The following is a 27,550-nucleotide window of genomic DNA, read 5'->3' as shown; positions in this document are numbered from 1 at the left end:
CTCCGAGGGGCCGAGGGCAGAGCTGCGTCCACGCTCCGTGGGCCAGAGGCGCCAAGGCGGCGGGCTCACCTCGTCACTGCCACAGTCCGGGGGCGAGCAGAGGCCTGCATCCAGGTGTCGAGCCTGGTCACACTGAAAACAGAAAAACCACCGATGGGGAAAGAAACGTCCTCTCCCTGAACCTTTAAATTTAAACCCTCAACCGCCGCCAACTTTTTTTCTTTCTTAAAAATGTTTATTTAATTTTGAGAGAGAGAGACAGACACAGCGGGAGTGGGGGAGGGGCAGAGAGAGAGGGAGACACAGAATCCGAAGGGGGCCCCAGGCTCAGAGCCGTCAGCACAGAGCCCCACGCGGGGCTCGAACCCACCAACTGCGAGATCATGACCTGAGCCGAAGTCGGCCGCTTAACCCACCGAGCCACCCAGGTGCCCCCAACCGCCGCCAGCTTTATGAACTCACGCACCTCAATTTGGTCCCAAGCATAAGATCATCCTACGTTAGAAAAGAAATGCCGCTCGGGGACAGCTACAGGCTAAGAACAAGAGGCATCCCTGGCTGTGCCCACAGGGTGCCATTCTGGGGGATTTAGACACTCAGAGGCCCCAAGGCCCAGTGCAAAACGCCACCACGTCTGAGGGCAGGGCTCTGCTTGGGTGCAAAGTGGAGGATGCAGAAAATGGTTTTCTTTCATATTTTATTACATCAATGGCTTGAAAATTTTTATTTAACCTCAGCAAATATTAGAAATAGAAAAATGAATTCTGCAGAATTTCACAAATAAATTTTTCAGTCTCCACTAACAAATGTTATCATTCAATGGCTAAGCAATTATAATGCTATGAACATTCACCACAATGAATGTGCTGATATAGAAAACAGGCAGAGAGAGACATTAAAATATTACTTACAACAGCATTATTACAACATATTTTCTTTAAAATTCCAACGTGGATTTTATCACTTCAAAAGATATACAGCATTTCCATTATATTTGCAAACTTAACCTTATACATCTTTTAAAATCTTGAAAAATTTTTAAGCAATCTAAAAGCACTTAGCAAAGTTGATAGGTCTACATAATGGAATACTATCCACTCCAGTATAAACTTTAGTTCTCGGAGGTGACTGTAAACACGCATCATCACACAACATGCATAGACTACACTGACCTTCCTTCTGGATTGTAACATTGCTGCAACTGTGCTTCACTACCGTGAGGGGAGAGCCGCGGGGATCCGGGGAGTGGCAGAGAGAGGATTTGTTCCCGAGCATTGCGCGAGATCACTAGGTTCAGATCGGCTAACTACCTTGAGTCCACTCGCAGCAAAGTTTCAGTGGGTACTGAAAGCGGACTCCCGGGTCACTAGGCTCGGACACGGGCTGGACGAGAGCGGAAGCGAGGCTCTCGTCGGGAGTGGGCTCCGTCTTTCCTTTGCTCCGCGAAGCAGGGATCCAGTTAGTGTAATGCACTGTGTGGCTTAGTTTTGGTACGCAAGTATACCAATAGTACATCTGATATTTAGAAAGACAAAAATAGGGCGTAGTTGAAATTTAAAGTGACGATGAGCACACTCAGAGTGGCGTGTGATGTCTGAGGGAACTTTTACACACGGGAGACGACTCCGTAATTAGCCCGTAAAACGCAGCAACATTTTCGGTTGCGCGTTTTCATCAGAGAGGTGTGCGACTATCGAAGGGTCTCACGGGTTACAAACTACCAAAGACCCTTCTGAGGAAGTGGTGTCCTGGTGGGCACAGATGTGCTGAGGCCACACAGTGGGTATGTGGTCAGCACGACGGAGGCCTGTACTTGCTGGGCAACAGAGCTACGTTACAGGACCGGTCACTGTTTTGGACCAGTCAGCACAATATTCAAGTAACAAGGTGTTTAAATGGATAAGTGAAAACGATTTTTTCCTAACGCCTTACACACCTACATAAAATTAAATAAAACAAACTTTTAATGCATATGCAATACAATTTATATCTTTTAGGATTTCTAAACTAAAAGTTAAACTATCATTTGCTTCAATGGTACTATATTTTGCACAATAACTTATACTTAGGAGAAATTTCCCACAAAAATATATATATAATTATGACATTCACATTGATCGTTTTTAAGAAGACAAAGCTTAAGTGAACATTGCATCCGAAGCAGCTGTCACTGTGGACCCTTACACATCCAAACACGACCTGCTATGCACCGAAGTCTTGATATGTTAAAAAGGGGGCTTCACATAAATAAGATCAATCACTCGGCTTTTAAAGCGAAGTAATTTCTTGCATTTACAACATCGTCGCAAAGACAGTGTAATGGAACGTCTGAAGCACAACGCTACCTTAGGCATGAAACTACAAGGGGGCCAGGCAAAGACAACCACCTTTCTAATCTTTCCAACCTCAGGTGAATGAGAATGCTATGCCTCTGCTCCGTGGAGGGACCAGAACCAGGCCGCTGTGGTCCGCCAAGCCGGAGCAGCGACCCTTCGGGACGGGGGACCGCTCGGTGCCCGGCGGCACGTAAGGGCACGGGGCAAGACACACGGGGGCCCGCCACGCTTCCGAGGAAGCGCCAGCGAGCCAGCGAGCACTGCCAGAGGGGACCAGCTCTCCAGGCAAACGGCCCGGGCGTGCAGAGAGGGACAGGCCTCCGACCTACGGGCAGAATGAGACCCCTGCCGCTGCCCTGTTATAAGGAAGGAGGCCCCGAGAAGCAGCACAGGGAACCCTCAGCCTCGCTTCTCGCCCAGTGTCCCCTCGAAGCGATGTGCAAACTGCAGGCCGCCTCCTCTCCATGTTCGCCCTGCCATCTCCCAAAGCCAGAGCAGGCTCACACCCCGCGTCGTTCCTAAGTGTCACTGCGCTGCCCGCGCCAGCCTCCTCTCATGCCGTTCACACGCTCTTACCTGACCCACGGACACCCCGGGAAGGGACAAGATGACGAAGTCAGGAGAGTCCCACTTCACTCCCCTTGAGAATGACCTTTCTCCGGATTTCTAAAAATGTACAATTCCAAAGTCTAGGTTTCTAGCTGACCCTCTTCCTAAAGAGACAGTCAGCTGACCTTAGGAAAAAAAAAAAAAAAAGGGAAAAAGCAAGGTGCTTGGGAGTCAAAACACATCAAATTTTAATTGCATATTTTAAATTCTTACGAATTCTGTTTGTGCCTTAAAGCATCTGCATTTTTTCTTTCTTTTTGGTATTGAAAGCAGGAAAAGTGTTTCAATGACGCAAAACTACGGCGACACAAAAGCTCCTTCAACATATTTAGTGCGGGCTGCACGGACCGCGGGCGGGACACAGGGGACGCGAGAGGGCAGTGTGAGGTCTGTCCCTCAGCCCTGCAGCAGGTCCACAGTCCAGTACGAGATTAAGTGATTCTGGAAATCTCAGAACATTTATGAGAAATATTTACTTGTTCCCAGTCCAACCGAAAGGCATCCCAGACCACTTTCGCGCACTGCTTCTTTCCGTCTTGGTCTTACTAGAGCCAACCAACGGGTCACTTCTCTGTCCTGTACTATGACAGTAAAAGAGGGAGGATGGAGGTTAGACGATCACATCAGCACATGAAGGACAAAAGGCTGTACGGGGTGACACGGCGTACCAGCAGGATGGGGAACACACAGCGTGTGGCTCTATAAAGCCATCACCCGCCATTCTAATCCCCTGTATGGAGCTAACCTGACATTTAAAATCTGCACTCTGTCAGAATCTGCAGCAATTTCTCCCCTGTCTCCTAATCTCAGTGATGTTCTCTTTGGCAAGCAATAAACTTTAAAGAAGAAGTAAGACACTAAAACAGAAAACGGGCCGATAACGTGGTTTGCCAAAAGGAGAAGGCACCAATTCCAAATGCACGAGCACCAGGTGCAGTGGTGTGGACCGCGTCTCTTGGAGCCGGATGGCGGGGTGGGGGGGGGGGGGCCGGGAAAGACAGAGCGGCACCTGTCCCGGGATTCCAGTGCTGAAAGCTGAAGGCAGAAAGTGTTGAGTCCACATTCCCTCTAAGCCGATGTCCAAGGACAGTTGCTGTGAATGAGCTTTCTACCAGCTGGGAAGGGAGAAGGGCGAGATCTGAGCCAGCTAAATTTACAAACCATAATTACACCCAATGTCTGGGGAGACGGGAGCTGTCTCGGGACGTTTGGCACGACGAAGGTTATAACGCAGTCTGCCAGCATCCTGCGATTTCCAAAGAAGCATGATATCGCTTAGGTGGACGCCTCAGAAAAGAACAAGAGAAACTTTCTAAAAGGCCGACAGGTCACAGTCACTCTGAAAATTACACGATGCGCGAGGTGGAACCGCAGGCCATGCAGGAGCAGAGTCGTGCCTTCCAAGTCGACTACCTGTTTGAAGCTGCTGACTGGGCAGAGCTGCCACGGGTGGGGCTCAGGAACTCCGACTGGGGAGGGGTCCCCGGGGTCACAGGAGGCGTGCGGGCCACGAGACTCCGCCAGCGCCGGGGCAGAGCGTGAGATGCGGCGGGACTCTCTGGGGAGCGGCGCCAGCGTGGAGGAACGAGCACAGGATTAAGGCAGATGCAGCACAGGACTGGAAGTGTACGCCTTTTTTGGTAATAGCTGCTTGTCCACAGAGATGTGACGCAGATGGCTAGGTGATGGCGTGTGATACCTGATATCCTGGATAACACAGGCGTCCATACCAAGTGCTCAAAGCCGGCAGTTTCTCAGGAAGCAGATGCATATCTGACGTCTAGCACAGAAGCAGCCTGAGGAGAGGAGAAGGAAGAAGGACGGAAGCATCAGAGCGCAGGTGAACAACTCAAGCCGCTACCTCTGGCGGACCCGAGAGGGCAGGAAGGTGTGGGCCTGCCCGGCTGTCCCGCAAACCCAGGGCCCTGCGGGCTCTCAGCACGGGGCCCGAGGAGGGGACGGCAGGCGGCAGGCGGCACGAGGGAGGCCTCTACAGCCAGGATTCTCGGGCTCAGATCCTGGCTCTGCCGCTTTCTAGACGTGTATCCTTGGCGGAGGGATTGCTTTTTCAGTTTCAGCTTCCTTGTCCCCAGAAGGTGCACAGTAACGACCCCCACTCCGCAGGATGACGTAAAATCCCTGGGCCGACAGTAGCACTCGGGGCCGACCGCCCTGGCTGGAGGGGGTGCCGTGGCACGGGCCCCATTCAACCAACAGCCCCTGGCCCCTGCTGGGACGCGGGGACACACGGGAGAGTGAACACACGGGAGAGTGAAGGCGGCAGGGTCCTCTATAAAAGCCTCAAAGGCATTTCTTAACTGCACTCCCAAGCGCCCCAAGTATCTTACTCAGTGCTCACTGCTACCCTCATGATGTCCTTTTTTTAAAAACGTTGAAAAATTTTTTTAGGTTTATTTATTTTGAGAGAGAGAGAGAGAGAGAGTGAGCGAGCGGGGGGGAGGGGCAGAGAGTGACAAAGAACTGCAGGCAGGCTCTGCGCCATCAGCACAGAGCCCAACATGGGGCTTAAAACTCATAAACCGTGAGCTCAGGACCTGTGCCCAAACCAGGCAGGCGTCAGACGCTTAACCGACTGAGCCACCCAGGCGCCCCTTGATGTCCTACTGCTGGGGGAACCACTGGGCTATAAACCCCAATCTGAAAACAGCTGTTCCTTCGACTGACATCGTAACCGATGAGAACGGTTGGCCGGGTCAGGGGCTTTGTGTTCATTCTGTAACTGTGAGTGAGACTCACCTCCAAGCCGGTCATGGTCCGCATCCCCTCACCCGCACACACATCCACCCCTCGCCGGGAACGGCATCCTTGTCCACCTCAGAGAACTCGGAATCTCAAAAGCTCAAAACCCTCGGGCCGCCTGCCCTTTCTCAGCCCCGAAGGAAACAGCCTACAGCCAACAGTTACGTTACTAGAACTTCTGGCAGTTCTCAAGGCCTCCTCCCTCTTGGTGCCGCATAAAATCTGAGGGCAGAGGGGCGGGCAGGACGCCAGCAGACATCTCTCTCAGCTGCTGGATTCCACAGGACACACAAGAATGAGGAGGCCAATTTCTGGGCACTGACTGGACAATTAACCAGGCCTCTTACAAGTCCCCCCGGGACACAGAACAGTAGCTGGTCCTTACAGATTCATTTCCTTTTGCAAACTAACGTATGGAGAACAGAAAAGCAGGGCGGTGGAGTGGGAAAGCGGGTACTATAGGGGGCATAAAAGGGACCAAAAAAAGGGAAATGAACTGTGGGGGGAGGGGGTGGAAATGGCTGAAGAGGGTGAGAATGTTTACAGACAAGATAAATGTTGTCCGCTAAGGACAAGTCAGGCGATGCCGCCAGTTCTGCGGAGAAGGCTGGGGAAACAGATGCGTGGAAGATGGACCACCAAGGCAAAACAAAGGCATGCCTGTGGTGGGAGGCCAGTCATGGCTGGGCCAATGCTACCACAGACCGGGCAGAGAATGACCGGGCTATTTTCATGTGCGATCGACATGGTAAGTGGACCGTGAAGAATGGCCTTCTGGACTTTGTCAGAAAAAAAAGTGTGAGTGAACGAAGCAGACATAAGAAAAGTAAGGAAAGTATATGCACAAGAACTGAGAGCCTGTCCCGTTGGTGGTGACCCTTGGTCCCAAATTTATGACCGTATTTTTAGGCTTACCCCTGCCAACACCTGCTCTGATAAAATCTGGAGAGTTTCCTATGATTTCTGCTTCCTGGCTCTAAAGCTGGAGAACATACATGGAAGAAAGCTTTCATTCCGGCAAATTCTAATGTTCCTTCCTTCATAATTCTCATCTTCTCAATGCTTCCTAAATTGAGTCCAGGACTTCAGAGAGGTTAATCTGTTGCTAAAGGGGCAACAAGCACCGGGACAAACATCACTGCTGAGAGATAAAAACTTCCGCTTGTAAGCCGTTATGTTCCGGGGTCTCAGGCTCGGGGGAACCACTCACATTGTTAATAATACGAATTTTGCTATAAATGTTATCAACAGTCCAAAGATTTTCTGGCACAAAGCTCTAAAGAGCCCAACCCGCTGGGTGCATCACGTTGGGTGGGGGGTCTCCCTCGTGAGGCACTCTGTGCTCGGCTCAAGAGGGGGTCTCTGGGCTGCTTCTACAGCCAGACCCTTGGAGCAAAGGGGGGAGAACAGACAGTACTAAATAGGTAATTTCAAATCACTCCCGCATGGTTTGGGGGAGCCTCTGATGAGAAGATTTTCCCAGAAAGCTCAACTAATCCTTAAAATTCCGTGTCTGTGAACAAACTCACACCAAAGTGATTGGCACTTAACTCTTACCTCTGCCCGGCCCCCTCCTCCTCTCTGTGGGAGTGGGGGTAAATACGTGGCAGGGCAGGCCAGGCTGGACGGGGAAGTGGCAGGTGACCCCGTCACAGGAAGCAGGGAGGTAGCAGATGGGTCTGTGCAGCCTCGGTAACCTCGTGCCTAATCTCTGCTGAGTAGGCGATGAGATCGGTATAGCTAACCTGGAGATTGCCAGAATGTCGGCCACCAGCCTGGAAGCTCCGGCCAAACACAGGACCCAGAACTGTCTCCATCAATACTTCAACCTGTTAGCCCCGACAGCATCAAAGCCTGGACGACTTGGGACAGCAGAGACGGACGCAGGAGCTCCTGGCTGGCTAGCCAAGCCGATTCACCAGTAAGGTCATTAACCTCCCACTGAGATGACAACACATTTTCGATACCGAGCTTCACCGACACTGCTCACGGCACTTCCAACTTACCGTTTTATGGCTGAGTTCTTACAGGACCTAAGGAAACTTTGGTAATGTGCAATATTTTGTGGCTGGAGAAAACCAGGATGGAACTAGGAATCTGTACAGGAATTAAAATGTGAGCAATATGCCTAGTGACCAAAACTAACTGGTATCAACACACATATTAAGGTTTTTATAGGTAAAAGTCAAGTCACTGACAGAGCTGAGAGCTAAAAATATTTCTCCAGCTGAGAAAGGCCATCAAAGAAGAAACTGAATATGAACCTGGCAGAGATCCTACTGTTTCAGATTTACCTCGTCTTCCTCTTCAGGCATCTTGATAGAATTATCTGGGGACTTGATAGGTTTCTGGCTACTGGGCCCATTGGTCTCTTCCTTCCCATGTTCTGCCTCCCATTCTTGTAAAACTTCATCTATGTTGAAGCGGCGTCGATAGTTTACAAAAAAGTTTTTCACTTGTACCACTGATTTGTTCCCAATCACATCTGAGATCGCCTGAAAATCTCGGCCGTATTTCCTGATGGCTAAGGATGTAAGAGAGCACTGTTTTTCAATACAGGATAAAAACAACTTTTAAAACCCCACACAACTGAGCCTTACCCCCCTTCCTTTAGATCCAGATAAGAAAACACATGGAGCTTTTAACTGCAGGCACGATCTTAATGTATTATACAGGGGAAAAAGCAGCAACCTAGATCTGTTTCGTAGATGACTGATCCAAGAAGGCCAGTATGACCCTGTCATCCAGAAACCTGCACCTCCAGTCACATATCCCAAGACGACTGATGTCACCCAGCCGGCACCCGGTGGACTTTGTGCATTCTTTTCCGGGTCCCTAGGACTAGAAGAGCTCCAACCATAAAACTCTTAACATTAGTCTGCTGCTTTCAGGATTGTATACTTTCTGACCATTCAGAACCCGACACGCTCCTAAGAGCGTGTTTCAACACAAGTGGTGCCACGGGAGTGGGGTGGGGCATGACTCTTCCTAAAGGCACCTGCGGCCCCAAGCCCCTTACTAGGAGGACCCCCGTACCTTGTACTGCGAGAAGCTGCTCTTCCGTGGTCCAGCGTGCGTTACACTTCTGAGCGACCTGCACACCCAGAGGAGCCGTATGAGCATAACGCAGTTACGGGCGAGGGCATCCTCGTCAGACTTAATGAACCTTATTTTTTTCTTACAATTTCTCAGAATACCAGAATTTCAACGTCAATTGGGTTTATAAAGATTGTGTCTATAACTTTCTTTCTATGGGATGTATACTGGAGATACATTATAGAGATATTAAATTCTTTTTTTTTTTAATGCTTATTTATTTTTGAGAGAGAGAGAAAGAGAGAGAGAGAGAGAGGGGGAGAGGGAGGACGGGAAGGAGGGAGACAGAGAATCCAAAGCAGGCTGAGCTGTCAGCAGAAAATTGGATGCGGGGCTTGAACCCATGAACCGGGAGACCATGACCGGAGCCCAAGTCCGAAGCTCCACTGACTGAGCCCCCCAGGCGCCCCAATATTAAATTCTTAAACACATGAAACTTGGGTATGACTTCTAAGGTGATGGTCAATATAGTCCTACCTCTGGAAGCCGATACGGTTCTATTCCACCGTCAAGTTTTTCTTTAAGAGCACTGTTCGTCTGTTTAATATTCTGAATCTGAAAGAAAGGAAATTTTTAAATTTTAAAAATGAACAACTTTTGTAAAGGTATGAAAAGAAAACAGAACTAAAAAAAAAAAATAAGAGAAAAAACCAAGAGCAAAGAAGTTCCTAATCTGTATGGTAACCAAAATTCAAGGTCGCTATAGTATCCCTTCAGAGCATCTACCGAGATTCTTTAACGGACTTGCTTAGGGCAGCAGACAAGGGACAACAGGAAGGAGGGCAGGGTGGCTAAAAGGCTCCTGCGTGCCCAGCCCTAATTCACACCTTGAGAACATGTCACCCCGAGCGGCAGAACCCACATCTGAAGCCTGACACACAAGACCAGGCCACGCCTGGCTTCCCGCCACGCGGACCGAGCGGAAGCAGCCGAGAGGCAGTGCTCTGCAGGCCGGCAGGTGCACCTCCTGGGGCCCGGCGCGGTTCGCCCAGGCACCCCCTGCGCAGGAGCCCACAGGGCGGCCTTCTTTAACGAGGAGAAAGCAGAAAGCAGCGTGTTACCTTCCCACGGCCTAATTTTGGCCAACTGTAATTCTTCACTTTCTCACAAATTAGATCTTTTCCACGTGACCGTATTGCTTTGACGCACCTAATCTTTCACTGCCTCTAAGTAATCGAAAGAAAGACATGAACAATACCAACCACTGAATTGATCCACCGGACAATCTGCTGGACTTGCGCACGGACTCCTGAAGGAGCTGGGCCTGGGAACGGGCTCCCTCTCAGCTCCACGTGCAGGGGCACCTCCGTGCCAAGGACCAGGGGGGCATCAACCCTAGGGTTTTTCATTTCTAAATAATCCCATGGGCAAAAAAGCAAGCAAGGGGAGGATCAGATTCATTTTCCCAAATAAAACATCAGAGACACTCCGGAGCAGAAGGTGCGCTCAAAAGCAGCAACCTTATTCAGGCAAACAAAGAAAAAGCAGGACTTTGAGAGGTGGGGGATGGTGGTGAAGGACACAGCCTCACAGACCCTTTAATAATTCTCTCCTCCTTGAACAATCTTTTCCTACTTAGACTCAAATTTCATTTTCAAGTACTTACACTTCACAGAATTCCAATTTTGCATTTCCTTTCCTGGGTTCACTTCTTCTGAAAGGTTTAAAGGGGGGTGGAGATGTACAGGGGACTGGCGGCCCCGTGAGTAGGACCAGCACTCTAGGGACGAGGAAGTGACCCTGTCTGCCACTAGTAAGGACCTTAAAGCCTGCCAGACACACGGCCCACGCCAAGTGAGAACACAGAGACAACTGAAAAGAAAAATAAAGGAAATGTGCATAAAATCCGCTCTATAGTAAAACCAAAACTGAAGACCTTGGTTTTCTGAAATTTGCTTTAGTTTATTTTTGAAAAGGTACAAGTCAGAAGAAAATAAACTGGTACCAGAAATTCACCCACAGTAAGCTCTTGGGAAAGTAACACCCAATTCTCAGACCGGCACCGTGTCACAGAACGCTCTCTGACGCGACGTCACGCTGAAGCCGTGCCATCCGACACGACGGCCACCGCCCGCAGCTTGCTACTAAGCACCTGGTATGTGGCTGATGCAGCTAAGGAACTGAACTTCTCATTTCTTCTACTTTAATCCAAACTTAAATGTAAATAACCACACGTGTCTACTGGCTACCCCGTCCAACAGCACGGTCTCAAGACTCCTGCCCAGAGCTCTCAGGTACCAACCACCCGTAAAATGCTGCAAGGGCATGTTCAAGGCTATGTTCATAATTCAAGGTTATATTCAGTGACATAAACCTGTGACAGAGAATTAACAAATTCTCAAAAGAATCAGCTATCCAGAATACTACATGCCTCCCAGCATTCCGGTTACTATGTCGTTCTATTCATTCTGCCTGGTTGTTTACACAGGTAAGAAACGGGGTATATATTGCATTGTGAGTAAGTAATACACATTTCCTAAGGAGACCAACCTATTCACCACATGCATTTTCTCTCTGAAATTGATAAAGAAGCAGAGATTACGTAAGTGACTATACAGAATACCTGCAAATTCTTAACTAAAAGTTAGCTCTAAATTCGCATTAACCTTCACCTCTCTTCCTAATGCATTTTCCTTATTAGAAATACTCAGTGTTTATGACTAAGAACAGGGTTTGGTTACCATCGTGCCAGCTGGAAAGGAAGCCAGAGTGGCAACAAGCTGGATAAAAAATAGGACAGAAAGGGGCGCCTGGGTGGCTCAGTCGGTGGAACGTCTGACTTTGGCTCAGGTCATGATCTCAAGGCTTGTAAGTTCCAGCCCCACGTCTGGCTCTGTGCTGACAGCTGGGTGCCTGGAGTCTGCTTCAGATTCTGTGTCCCTCTCTCTCGGCCCCTCCCCTGCTCGTGCTCTGCCTCTCTGTCTCAAAAATAAACATTAAATTTATTTATTTTTTTTAATTTATTTTTTATTTAAAATAAATTTTTTTTAACATTTATTCATTTTTTGGGAGACAGAGAGACAGCACAAGCAGGGGAGGGGGCAGAGAGAGGGGGAGACCCAGAATCCCAAGCAAGTTCCAGGCTCTGAGCTATCAGCACAGAGCCTGATGTGGGGCTTGAACTCATGAAACGTGAGCTCATGTCCTGAGCCGAAGTCAGACGCTTCACCGACTGAGCCACCCAGGCGCCCCTAAATTTTTTTTTAATAAAATTAAAAAAAAATAAAATTTTAAAACATTAAAAAATTTTAAAGTGACCAGCATTTAAAGAAAAAAACAAAATAGCAGTCAAGTTCGCCTGGTGCCTTACCTAGCGACTTTTTTTTTCCTACTTTCCTGTGTGACCCTTTCATTCTCTACTCAGAAAGACCCAGCGCAACAGGCACTGGCCGCCGGCTAATCTAAGAGCTGTCTGCCCCTAGCCCCCTTCTGGCATCTTCGACAGAGGCTGGTGGTCCTCCTCGGGGCTAGGAGGAGCCGTTTTGCAAAGCTGCAGCAGGCAGGGAGGACAGGAGTTCCCGAGAAGGTAAAAGCTTTTCCTGCTGGAAGGACGGGAGGGTCGGCCCCGCCTCCGGCCCCTCTCCATCGGCCCCCAGTGCAGACGCGAAGGCCACAAAATAGCTTTGGAAGCTTCCAACGGGAGCCAACAAGCGAGATGAAAAGCAGGTTACGCTAAGAATGGTGGAGGAGAAAATGCAAAAGAATCCGGGTCTGTCACAACACCGTGAACAAACGGACTAATGCCCGGAGCCACCGATGCTGGGATTTCTTGCTATTTGATAAAAATAAATCCTCACTGTTTAAGCTGCTATCAGTCAGGTTTTCTGCTATTTTCATGTGAACCCTTCCCTGGGACACCACCACATGTGGAAGCATCCAGATAAAATGGCCATCTGTGAGTCGACAAGTGCACTCGGCAGCAACCCCGACAGGCTGTGAGGGGGGCAGGCGACCTGTCTCCTCTGTTAGCGATGAACCGAAGCCCCTCTATTCCACGTGATTCTCAGTAGCTACTTTCAAATAAAAAAGTCCTGCTCCTGACTCTGGCCGTGAAACCAAAGACAGTTCTATCTATTGTACTGCGAAGTCAGTAACACCTGCGTGCGAGAAGGGCCTCATTTTCTCTGCTCAAAAGATTAACATCGACCAGTGAGCGTCAGGAGTCCGCTCGGCACAGGGGGAGACAGTCCCCTCCAGGAGGAAGGAGGACGAAGATGCGGGTGGGGGCTCCGGGCCCCGTTCAGAGAGCCCCTCCAGCAAAACAGAGCTTAAAACACTCCCTCTCTCGCTCGCTCGCGCGCTCTCTCTCTCTCTCTCTCTCTCTCTCTCTCTCTCTCGCAGCCCTCAGACAGCCTGTAAGATCAGGCAGGCAAGGATTAATCTCCTCATTTGAAAAGAGGCCCAGAAAGATTAAGTGACTCTCCCAAGATTAGGGTGCAACTGCGCCAGCAGCCAAGCGTAGGAGCCAATCCTCTGACTGCTCGGGGAACACTTGGTCCTGCTGTGAGCTGTCCCCCGCCCCGAGCTGCCAGACCAGGGCACAGACCCCTCCTCTCATCTGGGAAAGGACTGCCAGCCTCCAGTTTAACCTTCTAAGGAACCAACAAATCAACAAATCAAAAGCAGCAAAAACTACAAGTAAACCATCAGTCCACAATTTGCCTCAAATTCCAGAGACAGAAGGATGGGGGAGGGGCAGGGCACTAATGAAGGGACAAGAGTCAGCTGGCTACTCCGCTGAATTTGCAGTTTCAATGTACCGCGTAATGACGAGCCGTTCCCCATACCAGGGCAAATAATCAGAAAAGGATTATCATAAAGTAGCAAATATCCAGGGAGAACTCTGACAAAGCCCCAAACACAGAGGCGGCAGAACAGAGAGAATGACAGATCTGTGCTGCTAGGGGAGGGATCACGTTCACGAATCACAGGGGTGGCTGTCTAGTTTAATGTTAATTCTCTATTTTGATCTAGAGATTCAATACAATTCCAATAAAAATTCTAGCAGAATTATTTTTCTGGACACCAAGAAGGTTAACCTACATTTTCTATGGAAACACAAAGGGCCAGGAGAGACAATCTTGGAGGACCTATCACCTGGCCCAGACACTCAGGTTTGTAAGGCCCCTGTAATTGAGGCAGGATGGTGCCAGTGAAGACGGACAAACACACCAAAGTCACAACAGACCATACACATACAGACGCTGCATTTGAAACAAAGATCCCCATCACTGCAGTGGGAAAAGGATCGTTTTTGTTTTCGTTTTTTTTCCAATAAACAGCCCTGTTAACCAGATAGCCACGTGAAAAACAAAATGAATATCCACCCTATATGTAACAGCATACACAGAAAAACATTTCCAGATAGACGGAAGATCAAAATGTAAAGGCAAACAACACTTAAGACAGCATGGGAGAATATCTTCATACTCTTAGTAAAGGTTCTTACCAAAACTGAAAAGAGCACTAACTACAAAAGAAAAGAATGAGAAACTAGACTACCTTAAAATTAAGAACTTCTGTTCATCAAAAGGTGAGCCTCAGAATGGGAAAGGGGAAGTAATTTTGACCCACCCCCGGCAGGGGGGAGGGCGGTAATACTTTGGCAAGGCCTGACGACATTTCTGTTGTCACACCTGATGGGGCAAGGTCACAACCGCTGGCATCTAGAGGCCAGAGATGCTGCTTAACATCTCACAATGCACAGGACACTCACAACGAGGAATTCTCCGGGCCCAAATGTCAACAGTGCAACAGTTAGTAAGCCCTAATGCAGGCCAACCAAACCTCACGTAAATTGGCAGCCCACCGTGGAAAACTGTTTGGCACTATTCTAGAAAATGCTGGACACAGGCATACTCTGTAATTCCACTCTTAGGTGTACATGCAACAGAGATGCATACATAATACAGCAAGAGTCAAAGAAACATCCACGTCGGCCTTAACTGGTCAACGGCCCCAAACGGGAAGCAACCCAAATGTCTAGTAATAGTACAGTGGATAAGTTTTAGGATATTTATACAACAATGAGAAAGGACGACCTGGATGGATCTCATATGTTGAACGATGCTGGGCATAAAAGAAACTACATCATATGACTTTGTTTATATAAAATCCAAAATGAATAAAAATAATGTCTGGTTTAAAACGTCAGACCAGTGGCCACCAACTGGAAGGAGGTGGGTAATGAGTGAGATGGGCACTAGTGAAGCCTGGGAGGCAAGGCTGAGTCCCCTCGGGGCAGCAACTAAAATGGGAAATGAGGGACAGCTGGGTGGCTCAGTCGGTTAAGCGTCCGACTTCGGCTCAGGTCATGATCTCACCGTTCATGAGTTGGAGCCCCGCGTCGGGCTCTGTGCTGACAGCTCGGAGCCTGGAGCCTGTTTCAGAGTCTGTGTCTCCCTCTCTCTGCCCCGCCCCTGCTCACTCTTGTTTCCCTCTCAAAAAAATGTAAGTAAATAAATAAACATAAAAAAAATGTAATAAAAGGGGACATGAATGGGGCTTGGGAGGCTGCAGTTCATCTCTTGATCCAGATGGTGGCCGTGTGGTGGGTGTGTTCACACTGAAAATTCACCCAGACACATATACACACTCTGTGTGTGTGTGTGTGTGTGTGTGTGTGTGTGTGTGTGTGTATTAAAGATATACATATATACCTTTAGTTTCAAAGTCAATTTAAGAAACATCAATGTGGGCATGCCTGAGCGGCTCAGTCAGTTAAGTGACTTCAGCTCAGGTCACGATCTCACTGTTCCTGAGTTTAAGCCCCATGTCAGGCTCTGTGCTGACCACTCAGGGTCTGGCGCCTGATTCAGATTCTATGTCTGTCTCCCTCTCTCTCTCTGGCCCTTCCCTGCTCACTTGCTCGCTCTCTCTTTCTCTCTCTCTCAAGAATGAATAAACATTAAAAAAAAAATAAAAAAAATTTAAAAAAGAAAGAAATATCAATGGATCAGTACCTAAGTCTTCGGTCCAGTTCCTTAGAAATAAAATGCCCTTCAGAGGCTTGTGGAAAGAGGACACTCAGGTGTGAGGAACACACAGGGACCCCTGAGTGTCAGTGAGCCCCGACCCGCGGTACCTGCCGCTTGATGGAGACCAACTCCATGTCCAGCTGCCTTAGCACCGTGGTGGCCGCAGTGGCGTTGGCAGAAACAGCCTCCACGTCTTCTTGAGAAAGAAACATTCCTTTCGGAGGTTTCCTTTTTGCTCGATTTTTAGCTTGCGTACTATGTTTCTCCTTTTTGATCTGAGGAACTGTCTCCGTAGGGGGCACCTGCATGGTACACAGATTTGAAAAATGAGACTCCAAAACATGAAAATGCCAGATGAACAGTAATACGCCTACTTTCCTAACGTGGCTCTAAACAATCTGACAGATACCATGCCGTACCGTAATTACCATCGACAAACTAACAGGCAGTTAACAGAAACACTGGCCATTGAATGTTGGCTGAATCCACTGCCCTCCTATATAAACACAACCTTTTTCTATCACTCTGAGCCTCTGGCAAGAAGCGTTCCGAGCTTCCTGCGGCAATACAGGAAGAAAAGAGATCCGTCTTCTCTTCTGGCGTGCTTTGTGTATGTGAATGGTGAGCTCCTTTATCCTAACAGTTCTTGGCCAAACAGACGGACTTAGGGCCACGGAAAGATAAAAGGAAAAAATGATTCAGCACATACATAAAACCCATTTAAATTCTTTAACTCTATACGGAAGTTTATAAAAAATATAAACTTCCACATGTAACTATGACTGTTTTTCATATACCCTCCTTTTGGATGACACTTAACTTTTAGGGCAACTGTATAATTTGCTTCAAGAACATATGCTGTCGTTTGATAATGCATGACTGCTGCTAATTTTTTTAAGTACTTTCTCTAAAACTGAAACGTTTGGAAATGAAATGCAATAAAATCTTGGCAAGGAAAGGATACTGTCCTGATAGCAATTTTCAGAAGTTTTTGTAACAGTTCATAATCTCATCTTGTTAGTGTATTAACATTTGCTGATGAAGCCGAGAATATGTGCAGGTTTTCTGCTTCCTATCTTAAAACACTGACATAAATCGACCCTGCAGACTACGACGGCACCAGTACATTCTTGCACAGGTGGTAACAGACAGTACATAAAAATGTTAGTAGGCAATAAACTACATCTCGTCTGTAACAGCGCTATGCTGTTTAGCAGAGATCACCTACTGACCACGTGCCTGTTTTCACATTTTAGTACAGAAAGAAACTTAAGATGTAAGTCATTTTTCTCTTTTAATCAGGAATCGTGCTACATAAGACTTACGGAAGTTAAATCAAGCCTTTCCCCTTTCATTTAAAATGTTCCCCTGAAGAAGCTAATAGATAATGATGTATCAAGACAAAGCTTCTTAACTGTAGGTACAATTTGGTTTCCCAAAGAGTCTAACTTAGCTAACCCTGAAAATGATCTTGTTATTTGGGGATTCGTATAAATCTAGCTGGAGGGCCATCCAGAAAGAATGATCAGTTTTCAGTTTGGTGACACATAGCCTACCAAATGAAGCCTTAAAAATGTAACTAGAAGACTTTGACCCAACAATTCAACTTCCAGAAATTTGTTCCAGTGGAAAAAATTAAGTGAACCAATATTTAATCATGAGACCAGCATTTCAGCATTGTTTATAACAGCAAAAAGCACGGGGGGAAACTGATAAAAAAGCCCTTAGATTGCTTAACTGAATTATGAAAGATGTGTAGGATAAAATAACATGCTAATAACAGCTATGTACACAAAATGTATTTGACATAAAAACATGTTCAAGAAAGACCAAATTTAAAAGGTTTCAGAAATGATATATTGAGATCCCATTTTATGTTTTTAAAAAAGCAAGTATAGAGTCATAAGTGTGTATATAGGCATATACATTTCATGGAGTCATCTGGAAAGAATCACCAAAATGTTAGCAGTGATTAAGGGTGACAATATCATCATTTTCTTTTTTTCCTTTTTGTCTAGCTGGATCTCCTACTTTGCCTACAAAAAGCATGTATGTTTGACGTGATTTTAAAGTTTAGGTGTGCCTGGACCCTATTGTCTTTCCATGCCGAAGAACAGCTGTTCTCCTACTTCAGAACCTTCTGAGATCGAAAACTCTTTGAGGTTTTACTGAAGCTGCAGATACAGACTCCCTTCAGAAAAGCACTTCTATGAACTTATATATAAAAGTCATAACCACGCTGGGATCCAACACTCCAGCCTGAACTGGGGCCGATGGACTAAGGGGCCCTTCCTTCCAGGGACTGTAGTGCTATCCTCCCTGCAAGGGCTCTGCCGCAGGGGATGCTGTGTTGTGGGGGCTTTCCAGTCTGTGCCAAGGAGCCCCGGGTTTCCCTGGGGGGCCCTCAGGGATCCCACATAGGCCTTATTCAATTTTTATGAATGGGCAAAATAACCTAAGACTGCAACCCATTTCAAAAGGCTTAATAAGATCATTCAGACACCCCATCGTTCTCAGTGAAAAGTTCACAATAAAGAAATGTCATAAATATACACAGAAAAAAAGTTATATACAACTGTAGGAATTCATGGGCCTCTCGAATCTTCTGACATAATGATTCTTAAGATGTGAAAGATTAAAAATTCCCCATGTGTGAGGCTCGCTGCTGTAGGACCTACGCTGCTGTTTCTGAGTAACGGGAAAACTTGCCCTGAGTCCCTGCCAGCCCTCTGCAGCGCACTCATGACCCAGCTCATGACCCCACTGTGCAGGCCCCTGTGCCGGCCATCGAGAGGACATCCCGAAGGCTGAGAGGAGGAACCAAGCCCTCACCTGGTCCTCACCAGTACCACGCCCACACTCGTTAACTACTGGGCTGATGGCTTGGGAAAGAAGGCAGTGAGGACGGCTGCCCCATGAGGACAAACTCGTTACTCGGTAATGCTATTGCTTGCTTTCAGGCTTCCTTTATTCCTGTTTCTTGGCAAACAAAATTCTAAAGGCTATACAGCAAAGTTAGTATTGTTTAAAAAGTCATTATCATGACGCCTTGTACATAGCAATAAATATATTAAATAGAATAAGTAAGAGGAATGTTTTACGTATGGTACTAATAAAATTTATTTGCCTAAACAATACTAGGGAAAAAAATACCTCCTTTTTGCTTTCCTTGTTTTGATCAATCTCAATGTCAATGGGGTTATTTCCATTTGTTTCTTCCAGTTCATCCTCACTGGAAGGCAAGAACAAGTTACTGAAAGACTATTTGGTACTAATTCTATTTAATATACAAATATAAGCAATAAATTGATTTAATGACAGATTTAATACAAAATCAGTATGTTTTCAGATTGCCGAGATAAACATTTTTACAATTCAAATAAATTAAAACCAACTCCTAGTTCTCTTACTCTAAATGATTAAAACAACAACAACAACAACAACAACCTACTGAAATAGATTTTTAACTTCTGGATCAGGTCTAGAACATTGTTGCTTCATATTTGTAAAATGTTTCTTCTCAACTCTCAACTGAAAAGATCAAATTTAAGGCATTTATGTAACTGCCCCGTAATCATCTTGTGGTGGTGGGCTAGGACACAATCATTACATGTGACTGAGAAATTACTCAAAAATAAAGTCCCCATGCGCTGGGAACAAATCCCCAAAAAGCGAAACTCCACTTCAAGTCCCAAGTACACACTCATGACTCAATCCAAGCGCCAGAAGGGGGAGAGCCTTTTGGCTCTGGATAAACTGAGATTTTAAATTAGGTTAATTTTAAAAAGAACATTCACATTGACATGGTACTTCAAATGCCTTTCTTTATAGCCTTCCACGTGTTATTATTTTTTTAAAAGAGCTCCGTAGTAGAGCCTTTACTTTGAAAAGTAAGAAAACTGAGGATCACAGAAGCCGAGCACAGCCTGCCCCAGTTTCCCCGCAGTTACATCCAGTTCATCGCCCCACCGTCTCAGGATCCGGCCCAGATGGCCGTGCTACCTTCCTGTGCTGAGTTCTGGCCCAGGAGAGAGAGTTCAAAAGGAGAGTGAGCCAGGGCTGAGGGACCTCTCTCGTCCCCTGCTGTCACTTCCACCAATCCCTCAGGTGCTAGAGCCCCGGTCTGCACAGGTGCTCAAGGGCTCAGGCTCCCCACCGGGGGCCGGGGGAGGGGGGGGGGGGGGGGGGGGGGGGGGGGGGGGGACAGGTGCTCTCAGGGTTGGTGCACAGAGAAGCACCGGGGAGGGGAGCCTGTGGTGAGGGCGGGGCAGTGGGGGACAACAAACCCCAACCTATTCTTTTATTTAACTCTAATTTCAGGGTTAGCAGAGTACAGCTGCCTGTAGTACAAGACCTTGTTTATAAAAAGTAAATGAGTCCTAACGTATAATGGAAATAAATATTTTTAATCAAAAGTTACTGGAACATAAAAACAAATTCATTAGCATTTGCCACTTTTCTTTGATTACTAAGAGCACTAACCCAAAAACAGACCCACTAGCATATATGCTGCAGACCACACAGCATCCAGACGTATCAAGGTCGACACTTTTAGACTCTCACAGCTGGAGTGCTCGGCAGACGTTCCCACCATTGCCCCCACTTTACAGCTGGGCCCACGGACGTGAATCCTCCAGAAGTCATACTACCACTTTGTTCCCACGATATCCTATTTAAAATCATAAAATACCCTCCTGAGATGGGGCCATGGAGGTCAGATAGTCTCTCTCCCTTCACTTCATTTGTATTATTAGTTAAAAAAAATAACATTACAGGGGCGCCTGGGTGGCTCAGTCGGTTGAGCGTCCGACTGCGGCTCAGATCATGATCTCGCGGTCCGTGAGTTCGAGCCCCGCGTCGGGCTCTGTGCTGACAGCTCAGAGCCTGGAACCTGCTTCGGATTCTGTGTCTCCCTCTCTCTCTGCCCCTCCCCCGCTCACGACCTGTCTCTGTCTCTCTCTCTCTCAAAAATAAATAAACATTAAAAAAAATTTAAAAATAACATTACAGGGGCATCTGGGTGGCTCAGTCATTTGAGCGTCAGACTTTGGCTCAGGTCATGGTCTCGCAGTTTGTGAGTTTGAGCCCCACGTCGGGCTCTCTGCTGTCAGCGCAGAGCCTGCTTCAGATCCTCTGTCCCCAACTCTCCCTGTCCCTCCCCCACTTGTTCTCTCGCTCTCTCAATAAATAAATAAATTAAAAAAATTAAAAAACAGCATTACAGAAAACGTGGAAAACAAATTTCAAAAAGCCACCAACCTAACACAAAAACCACTATGTCCACTTGCTGCCTTCTAGACTTTGAGCAGCTTCATTTTAGAGTTGAGGAGGCGGAGGCTCGGGGAAGAGGCGTGTGGCACTGACCCCGCACGTGAGTTCACACCACCTCTGGAGTGAGACTCCAACCTGCCTCTGCGCGTGAGCACAGGGCCGCCCCCTGCTCTGCGCCATCTGGCGGAAGTGTTGGCTCGGATGTATCCTACTCACCAAGCTATCCCTATACCTGGTGGCCTTAGGAAGAAGAATCACAGAATGTTTCCCTCCCTCTCGCACACAAAATAGATGGTCAAGAAAGGGATGAGGGAAATCTAAACTGTACTGTCATCTTTTAACACACCAGACATAAAAACGTGGCAAACAAATCTTGTGTAAGTATACCCCAAAAAATTCTACATAGGCAATAATAGATTTCCTTCTTATTAAAAGGAGACACCCTTCGGCGGTATGAAAGAGTATGTGGAAAAGTTCGTTCATTTAAACTGGAAGTTTCTTGGGGCGCCTGGGTGGCTCAGTCCGTTAAGCGGCCGACTTCGGCTCAGGTCATGATCTCACAGTTCGTGGGTTCGAGCCCCGCGTCGGGCTCTGTGCTGACAGCTCGGAGCCTAGAGCCTGCTTCGGATTCTGTGACTCCCTCTCTCTCTGACCCTCCCCCCGTTCACGCTCTGTCTCTGTCTCTCGGAAATAAATGTCTAAAAAAAAAAATTAAAAAATAAAGAAATAAGGTGGAAGTTTACTGAATGCAGGAAGAAGAGAGTGGTAAGAAACGAATACCCAAAGAACGGTGGGCTCACGCGTTAATGATACAGCTCACGAACGTTACTGAAGAATATTTCTGTACATCTGGCTCCACCAGGAAGGCATTTGGGGAACTCCATCCCTCTCCCTTTCCTTTGGGCACCGACCGCCTCTAAGAAATTCTAGTGACCCGAGAGATCCCCCACGCGGGGAGACACCACCTCCAGGCAGGAACTGACCTCTCCTCCCGCTCCCGCTTCTGTTTCCGAGCATGGCGGTCCATCACACTGGTTTTAGTCCTTGTCTTCTTCCAGGAGTAGTAAAATTTCACCAGACTTGCTATAGATTTATCAGGAAGCTAAACATAAAAACTGAGTTGGTTTCGATTTAGAGCTGATCATTACAAATCAAGTGTGCTTAGATACGGTTAATAAGGACGGTCACACACACGGAAATGTTTTAAGGCACAACCCTTTTCTCTGAGAAGAAGATTCAAGAAGAACTCTCATCGGTACATTTCCAAACTACTGCAGTGTGACTGTAAGTGAAACTCAGCCCAGGAAGGATCGCCAAAGGCAGGCTGAGACGAACCCAAGTTTTCATACCTCAAGTGTCTAGCCTAACTCCTAGGTTATTTTTTAAAAATTCACTTCAGCACTCGTGCAACCATCAATAAAAGCTTTCCTGGTAGGAGTCCACCAAACAGCCTTCTAGAATATAAGAGATAAGCCAACCTTCCCCAGGCAGACAGGGTTCCACGAGGCGCCACACCTCATCAAACAACCATCAAAGACGCTTTCTATCGGATTAATGTGGGGAGTCCCAACAAGAGAGATGGGGATGGGGTGGCGGGGGGCTCGTGTTACAGCTGCTCTCAAGCTGGGAAGTGCCAGGAGATGCTTTGCTCCTGTAACTTGAAGCCTCTCATCCACTCCACGGCAAGCATGAGCTACTCTGTTCAACGCGGGACTATCTCGGCTGCGGATGACATCCCTATCTTTCAGGTATGCTGCAGGGGAGAGAGGCTGGGAAAAAAAGAAAAATCAGTGGATTCATCTACTTACCATTTGTTGGATTCTATGAAAAGTTTTCCCATGAAAACTAAAGGCTTGCTCAAACAAGACTTTATCTTCCACAGTCCACTCATCTGGGAAGGGGGTAAAGTTGGGCAAATCAGCCAATGACTTTTCAATATTATGCTTATGCCAAAAGAGCATCCCAAGAGCCTAGAAAAATAGTATCAGTGAAATTTTAGACCAAAGACGTGAGTGAAACGTTAAAATGGAAATGAGGTTGGCAAAAGAAGAGCACGCACGCCCCTGCAGCCCGGGAAACACTGCTACGCGGCTGATGCGCGCGCACTCCTGCGAGACACGCCCCGCTGTGCTCACTTCTCAGATGAGAACACGGTGGCCCTGAGAATTAAGTCCTTGCCAACGGTCCAGGGCTGGTAGGTGGCAGAAGCAGTGTGGCCCTAGAATTTGTGCTCTTTATTTATTTATTTTTGAGAGCGAGCATGCGTACAAGTGGGGAAGGGGCAGGAAGAGAGAGAGGGGGAGAGAGAGAGAATTCCAAGTGGGCCCCGCATTGTCGGCGCAGAGCCCGATGTGGGGCTCGAACCCACGAACCACGAGATCATGACCTGAGCCAACACCAAGAGTCGGCTGCTTAACCGACTGAGCCACCCAGGTGCCTTTGGAATCTGTGCTCTTAAAAGCCACACTTGAATGCCTCTGTATACGAAAGGACAAAGTAATTTATAAATGCACTTAATTGTTTTGTTACTCTTTTCCTGAAAAAACTCAAATATAAAGAGGGTTTTCTTTGTTGTTTTGTTTTTTTGTTTTTTGGTAACCCAGAAGGGAGAAAATATTCAAATGGGTGACAAATTGGAAATGAGAGATAATTCAGCAATTTTTTTCCTGGTAACTCCCAAGTGAGACCAATCAGAATTTCGAAGACCAGAATCCTTAAAAATTCATCTAGGTATATTTAGCAATCACCTAATGACTTTTACACTTTCTAAACAGAATTAAAAACTGGTGATGTCAGGCTGGCTCAGTTGGTGGAGTATGCGACTCTTGGATCTCGAGGTCGTGAGTTCGAGCCCCATGATGAATGCAGACATTACTTAAAATCTTCAGGGGCTCCTCGGTGGCTCAATCGGTTAAGCATCTGACTCTGATTTCTGCACTGATGGTGCACAGCCTGCTTGGGATTTTCTCTCATTCTCTCTCTGCCCCTCCCCTGCTTGTGCTCGTGCTCTCTCTCAAAATAAATAAACTTTACAAATAAATAAATAATAATAAAATCTTAAAAAGTTGGTGATATTCTGAGCAACTTTGTGAAATTCACGAGTAGGGTTTAGAAAAAGAAAAGGGATATACCTCTTGCTTTTAAAGATTCTGGTACTATCCTACTATAACCAGCTTTTCTAACAAATTCTACCAAGCTGAAATAATTAAAAGCATGGCCAAGGCTAAAACAAAGAGTTTAATTCTATATAACGTAACTCAGTGGTGCCCTCAATCATGAGCATAAAAGCTTGCAACTTACAGGCTGTAAAATCTAGATCAATGCCAAGGAAAGCACTAATCCAAATTAATATGCTGATTTTTAAAACAGGAGTTAGAGGGGCGCCTGGGTGGCTCAGTTGGTTGAGGGTCTGACTTCGGCTCAGGTCACGATCTCGCAGTCCGTGAGTTCGAGCCCCGCGTCGGGCTCTGTGCTGACTGCTTGGAGCCTGGAGCCTGTTTCAGATTCTGTGTCTCCCTCTCTCTCTGCCCCCCCCCCCCCCCCCCCGTTCATGCTCTCTGTCTCAAAAATAAATAAACGTTAAAAAAAATAATAAAATAAAATAGGAGTTAGAAATAAGCTGAAATAAGGTTATCATCAAGGGGCGCCTGGGTGGCTCAGTCAGCTGAGCATCCGACTTCGGCTCAGGTCACGATCTCACAGTTTGTGGGTTCGAGCCCCATGTCGGGCTCTGTGCTGACGGCTCGGAGCCTGGATCCTGCTTCAGATTCTGTGTCTCCCTCTCTCTCTGCCCCTCCCCTGCCTGTGCTCTCTCTCAAAAATGAATAAACGTTAAAAAAAAAAAAATTATCATCATACTTTTGGGGAAAAATTAATCTCGTAGATTTCTAATAGCTTCCAAACAATTTTTAAAAGAAAACCTTAGTCAAATATTACAACTTGGAACTGATTCAAAACAGTTAATATGAAAAGAAAACACTGTGGGTCTGAGTGAAACATGTCACTCAGAGTCAGGATAAAACCCATCACACAAATGACAAACCACATATTCAAATAGGGAAGTATTAAGCCCTAAATACTACCAACCTGCAGAAAAACAGGTGCCTTTCAAATCAAAGGGCCCTCTAATACTCATCTCAAGCAATAAAAAGGGGACCAGGCCCTTGTTTAATTTGCTAGTGACCACCAAAAAATTGCATGGCTACTTAACACACAGAACACAATTTAACAGGTCGGCTATAAAAACCATTAAAAAAAACACATTTTTTATTAATTTTTTTTAATTTAATTTTTTAAATTTACATCCAAATTAGTTAGCATATAGTGCAACAATGATTTCAGGAGTAGATTCCTTAGTGCCCCTTACCCGTTTAGCCCATCCCCCCTCCCACAACCCCTCCAGCAACCCTCTGTTTGTTCTCCATATTTATGAGTCTCTTTTGCTTTGTCAACCCCCCCCCCACTCCGGTTTTATATTATTTTTGTTTCCCATCCCTTATGTTCATCTGTTTTGTCTCTTGAAGTCCTCATACAAGTGAAGTCATATATTTATCTTTCTCTAATTTCGCTTAGCATAATACCTTCTAGTTCCATCCACGTAGTTGCAAATGGCAAGATTTCACTCTTTTTGATTGCTGAGTAATACTAACACACACACACACACACACACACACACACACACCACATCTTCTTTATCCATTCATCTGCTGGTGAACATTTTGGCTCTTTCTATACTTTGGCTATTGTCGATAGGGCTGCTATAAACATGGGGGTGCGTGTGCCCCTTCGAAACAGCACACCTGTATCCCATGGATAAATGTCGAGTAGTGCAATTGCTGGGTCTTAGGGTAGTTCTATTTTTAGTTTTTTGAGGAACCTCCATACTGTTTTCCAGAGTGGCTACGCCAGCTTAGCTCGCATTCCCAATTAAAAACCCATTTTAACAACAAAAGAAAACCATGACATTACCTGTTCCATGTTGTACCCATGCTTCTCTTTAGCAATGGCAATGTATTCATCTACTGAAAAACAAGACAAGAGGCCAGTAAACACACTGAGGGACAGGAAACCACAGTACATGAGCACTAGAATTATATATATATATTTCAGGCCTGCCATGTGCAAGAAAAAAATAAAGAACAGACAGTAACAAAACAGAATCATATATAATATGATCCCATCATGGATCTTACACATAGAAATCCTACAAAGGAATGGCTAAAAATATACTCTAATATTAACGGTACTTAACATATCCCATCTATGGATGGGAGAGATCATGATTCTTCTTTTTAAACTTAGTTCTACTTAAATTTTCTATGATAAACAAATATCACATTGGTACCCTGAAAGATAATCAAAAGAAATAAAAAGAAATATTAAATGGGGGTTTGTTTTTAGTCTCTGCTGAGTTTGAAAAACAAACAACTTATCTCTATACTAAAAAATCTAAGAGATGAATTACATGAACCAGTGCCTGCTATCTGCTCTCAAACTCCAACACAAGGTGACAAGTGCCAGTTTTTCAAGCACTAAGGTAACGCCAAGGAAAACTGACTCGATATCCAGGGGAAGTTGCCATCCCCAAAGTTATTTCCTCTCTACATTTTCTAGCCTTCCTTCCAGGAAAAAAAAAAGAGAGAGACTACTAACCAATAACACTTCGTTACATTCCTATATAAGTTTTTTGCTTTGTTTTGTTTTTGGTAAAGTACAAAAATAACACAAGCTCCAAAAAAAAAAAAAAAAAAAAAAAATCAAATAGCACAGAACTGTCTGAAACAAACAGAATTCTGTCCCCAGGCCATCTCCCCACCCCAGTCTCTCTCTCCAGGTGCAATGACCACACTTCAGAGCTGAGGAAACAGGCTGGCGCAGTTGGTTCACTTGCCCACTGTAACACAGCGAGTTAACAGAAGCCTGATCGAAGTCAGAGCCTCCCAGGCTCAGAATGCTAGTCAATGACCCCACAACCATCTTACCTGATTGTGGCACAACTGGTAGCCAATTTACAAAAAAGAAATCGATTCCGAAAGAGATTTCAAACTCTTTTATGAACAGGTATTCTAACACTAGAGGAAAAGCTTTTCCACTGACAGAAGAAAAAGTCGATGTCGTTCAAATAGTGACTACACATAGTCCCACTCAGTATTAGTTTCAACACCAAGCACTAGTTTTCCATTTCCTTTTTAAATATTGAAAGTCCATACAAACAGACAGTGATTTCACTCAGAACATATAGAGCGAACCCTTGAACTCGGGTGTGAACTACACGGGTCCACTTTTACGAGACTCTTCTGCAGTCCAGTGCTGTCAAAGTATTTTCTCAATAACACCGGCTTTTCTCTGGCTTCCTTCACTGGAAGAATGCAGTACGTGTCACATATAACACACACAACAATGTGTGTTGGCTACTTATGTCATCAGCAAGGCTTCTGGTCAACAGCAGGCTATCAGCAATTAAGTTTCTGGGGAGTCAAAACTTGTACGTGGATTTTTTTT

General features: G+C 46.3%; 1 protein-coding gene across 1 annotated transcript in view; it reads right to left on the bottom strand.

Annotated features, from left to right (window-relative positions):
- Positions 1-735: 735 nt before the first annotated feature.
- RCOR1 (REST corepressor 1) overlaps positions 736-27,550 on the bottom strand; it is a 123,800-nt gene continuing 96,985 nt past the window's right edge. Inside the window, exons 4-12 of the mRNA XM_030320041.1 lie at positions 26,018-26,070; positions 22,858-23,019; positions 22,033-22,151; positions 18,932-19,010; positions 15,886-16,080; positions 9,279-9,356; positions 8,742-8,799; positions 8,000-8,229; positions 736-4,741 (exon numbers count right to left, since the gene is read on the bottom strand). Coding sequence (XP_030175901.1) covers positions 4,700-4,741; positions 8,000-8,229; positions 8,742-8,799; positions 9,279-9,356; positions 15,886-16,080; positions 18,932-19,010; positions 22,033-22,151; positions 22,858-23,019; positions 26,018-26,070 — 1,016 coding nt within the window. The 3' untranslated portion in view covers positions 736-4,699. The remainder of the gene's footprint in view (positions 4,742-7,999; positions 8,230-8,741; positions 8,800-9,278; positions 9,357-15,885; positions 16,081-18,931; positions 19,011-22,032; positions 22,152-22,857; positions 23,020-26,017; positions 26,071-27,550) is intronic.

The sequence above is a fragment of the Lynx canadensis genome, chromosome B3, assembly GCF_007474595.2.
Source record: "Lynx canadensis isolate LIC74 chromosome B3, mLynCan4.pri.v2, whole genome shotgun sequence".
NCBI lineage: Eukaryota > Metazoa > Chordata > Mammalia > Carnivora > Felidae > Lynx > Lynx canadensis.
This window is presented reverse-complemented; position numbering and strand designations above follow the sequence as displayed.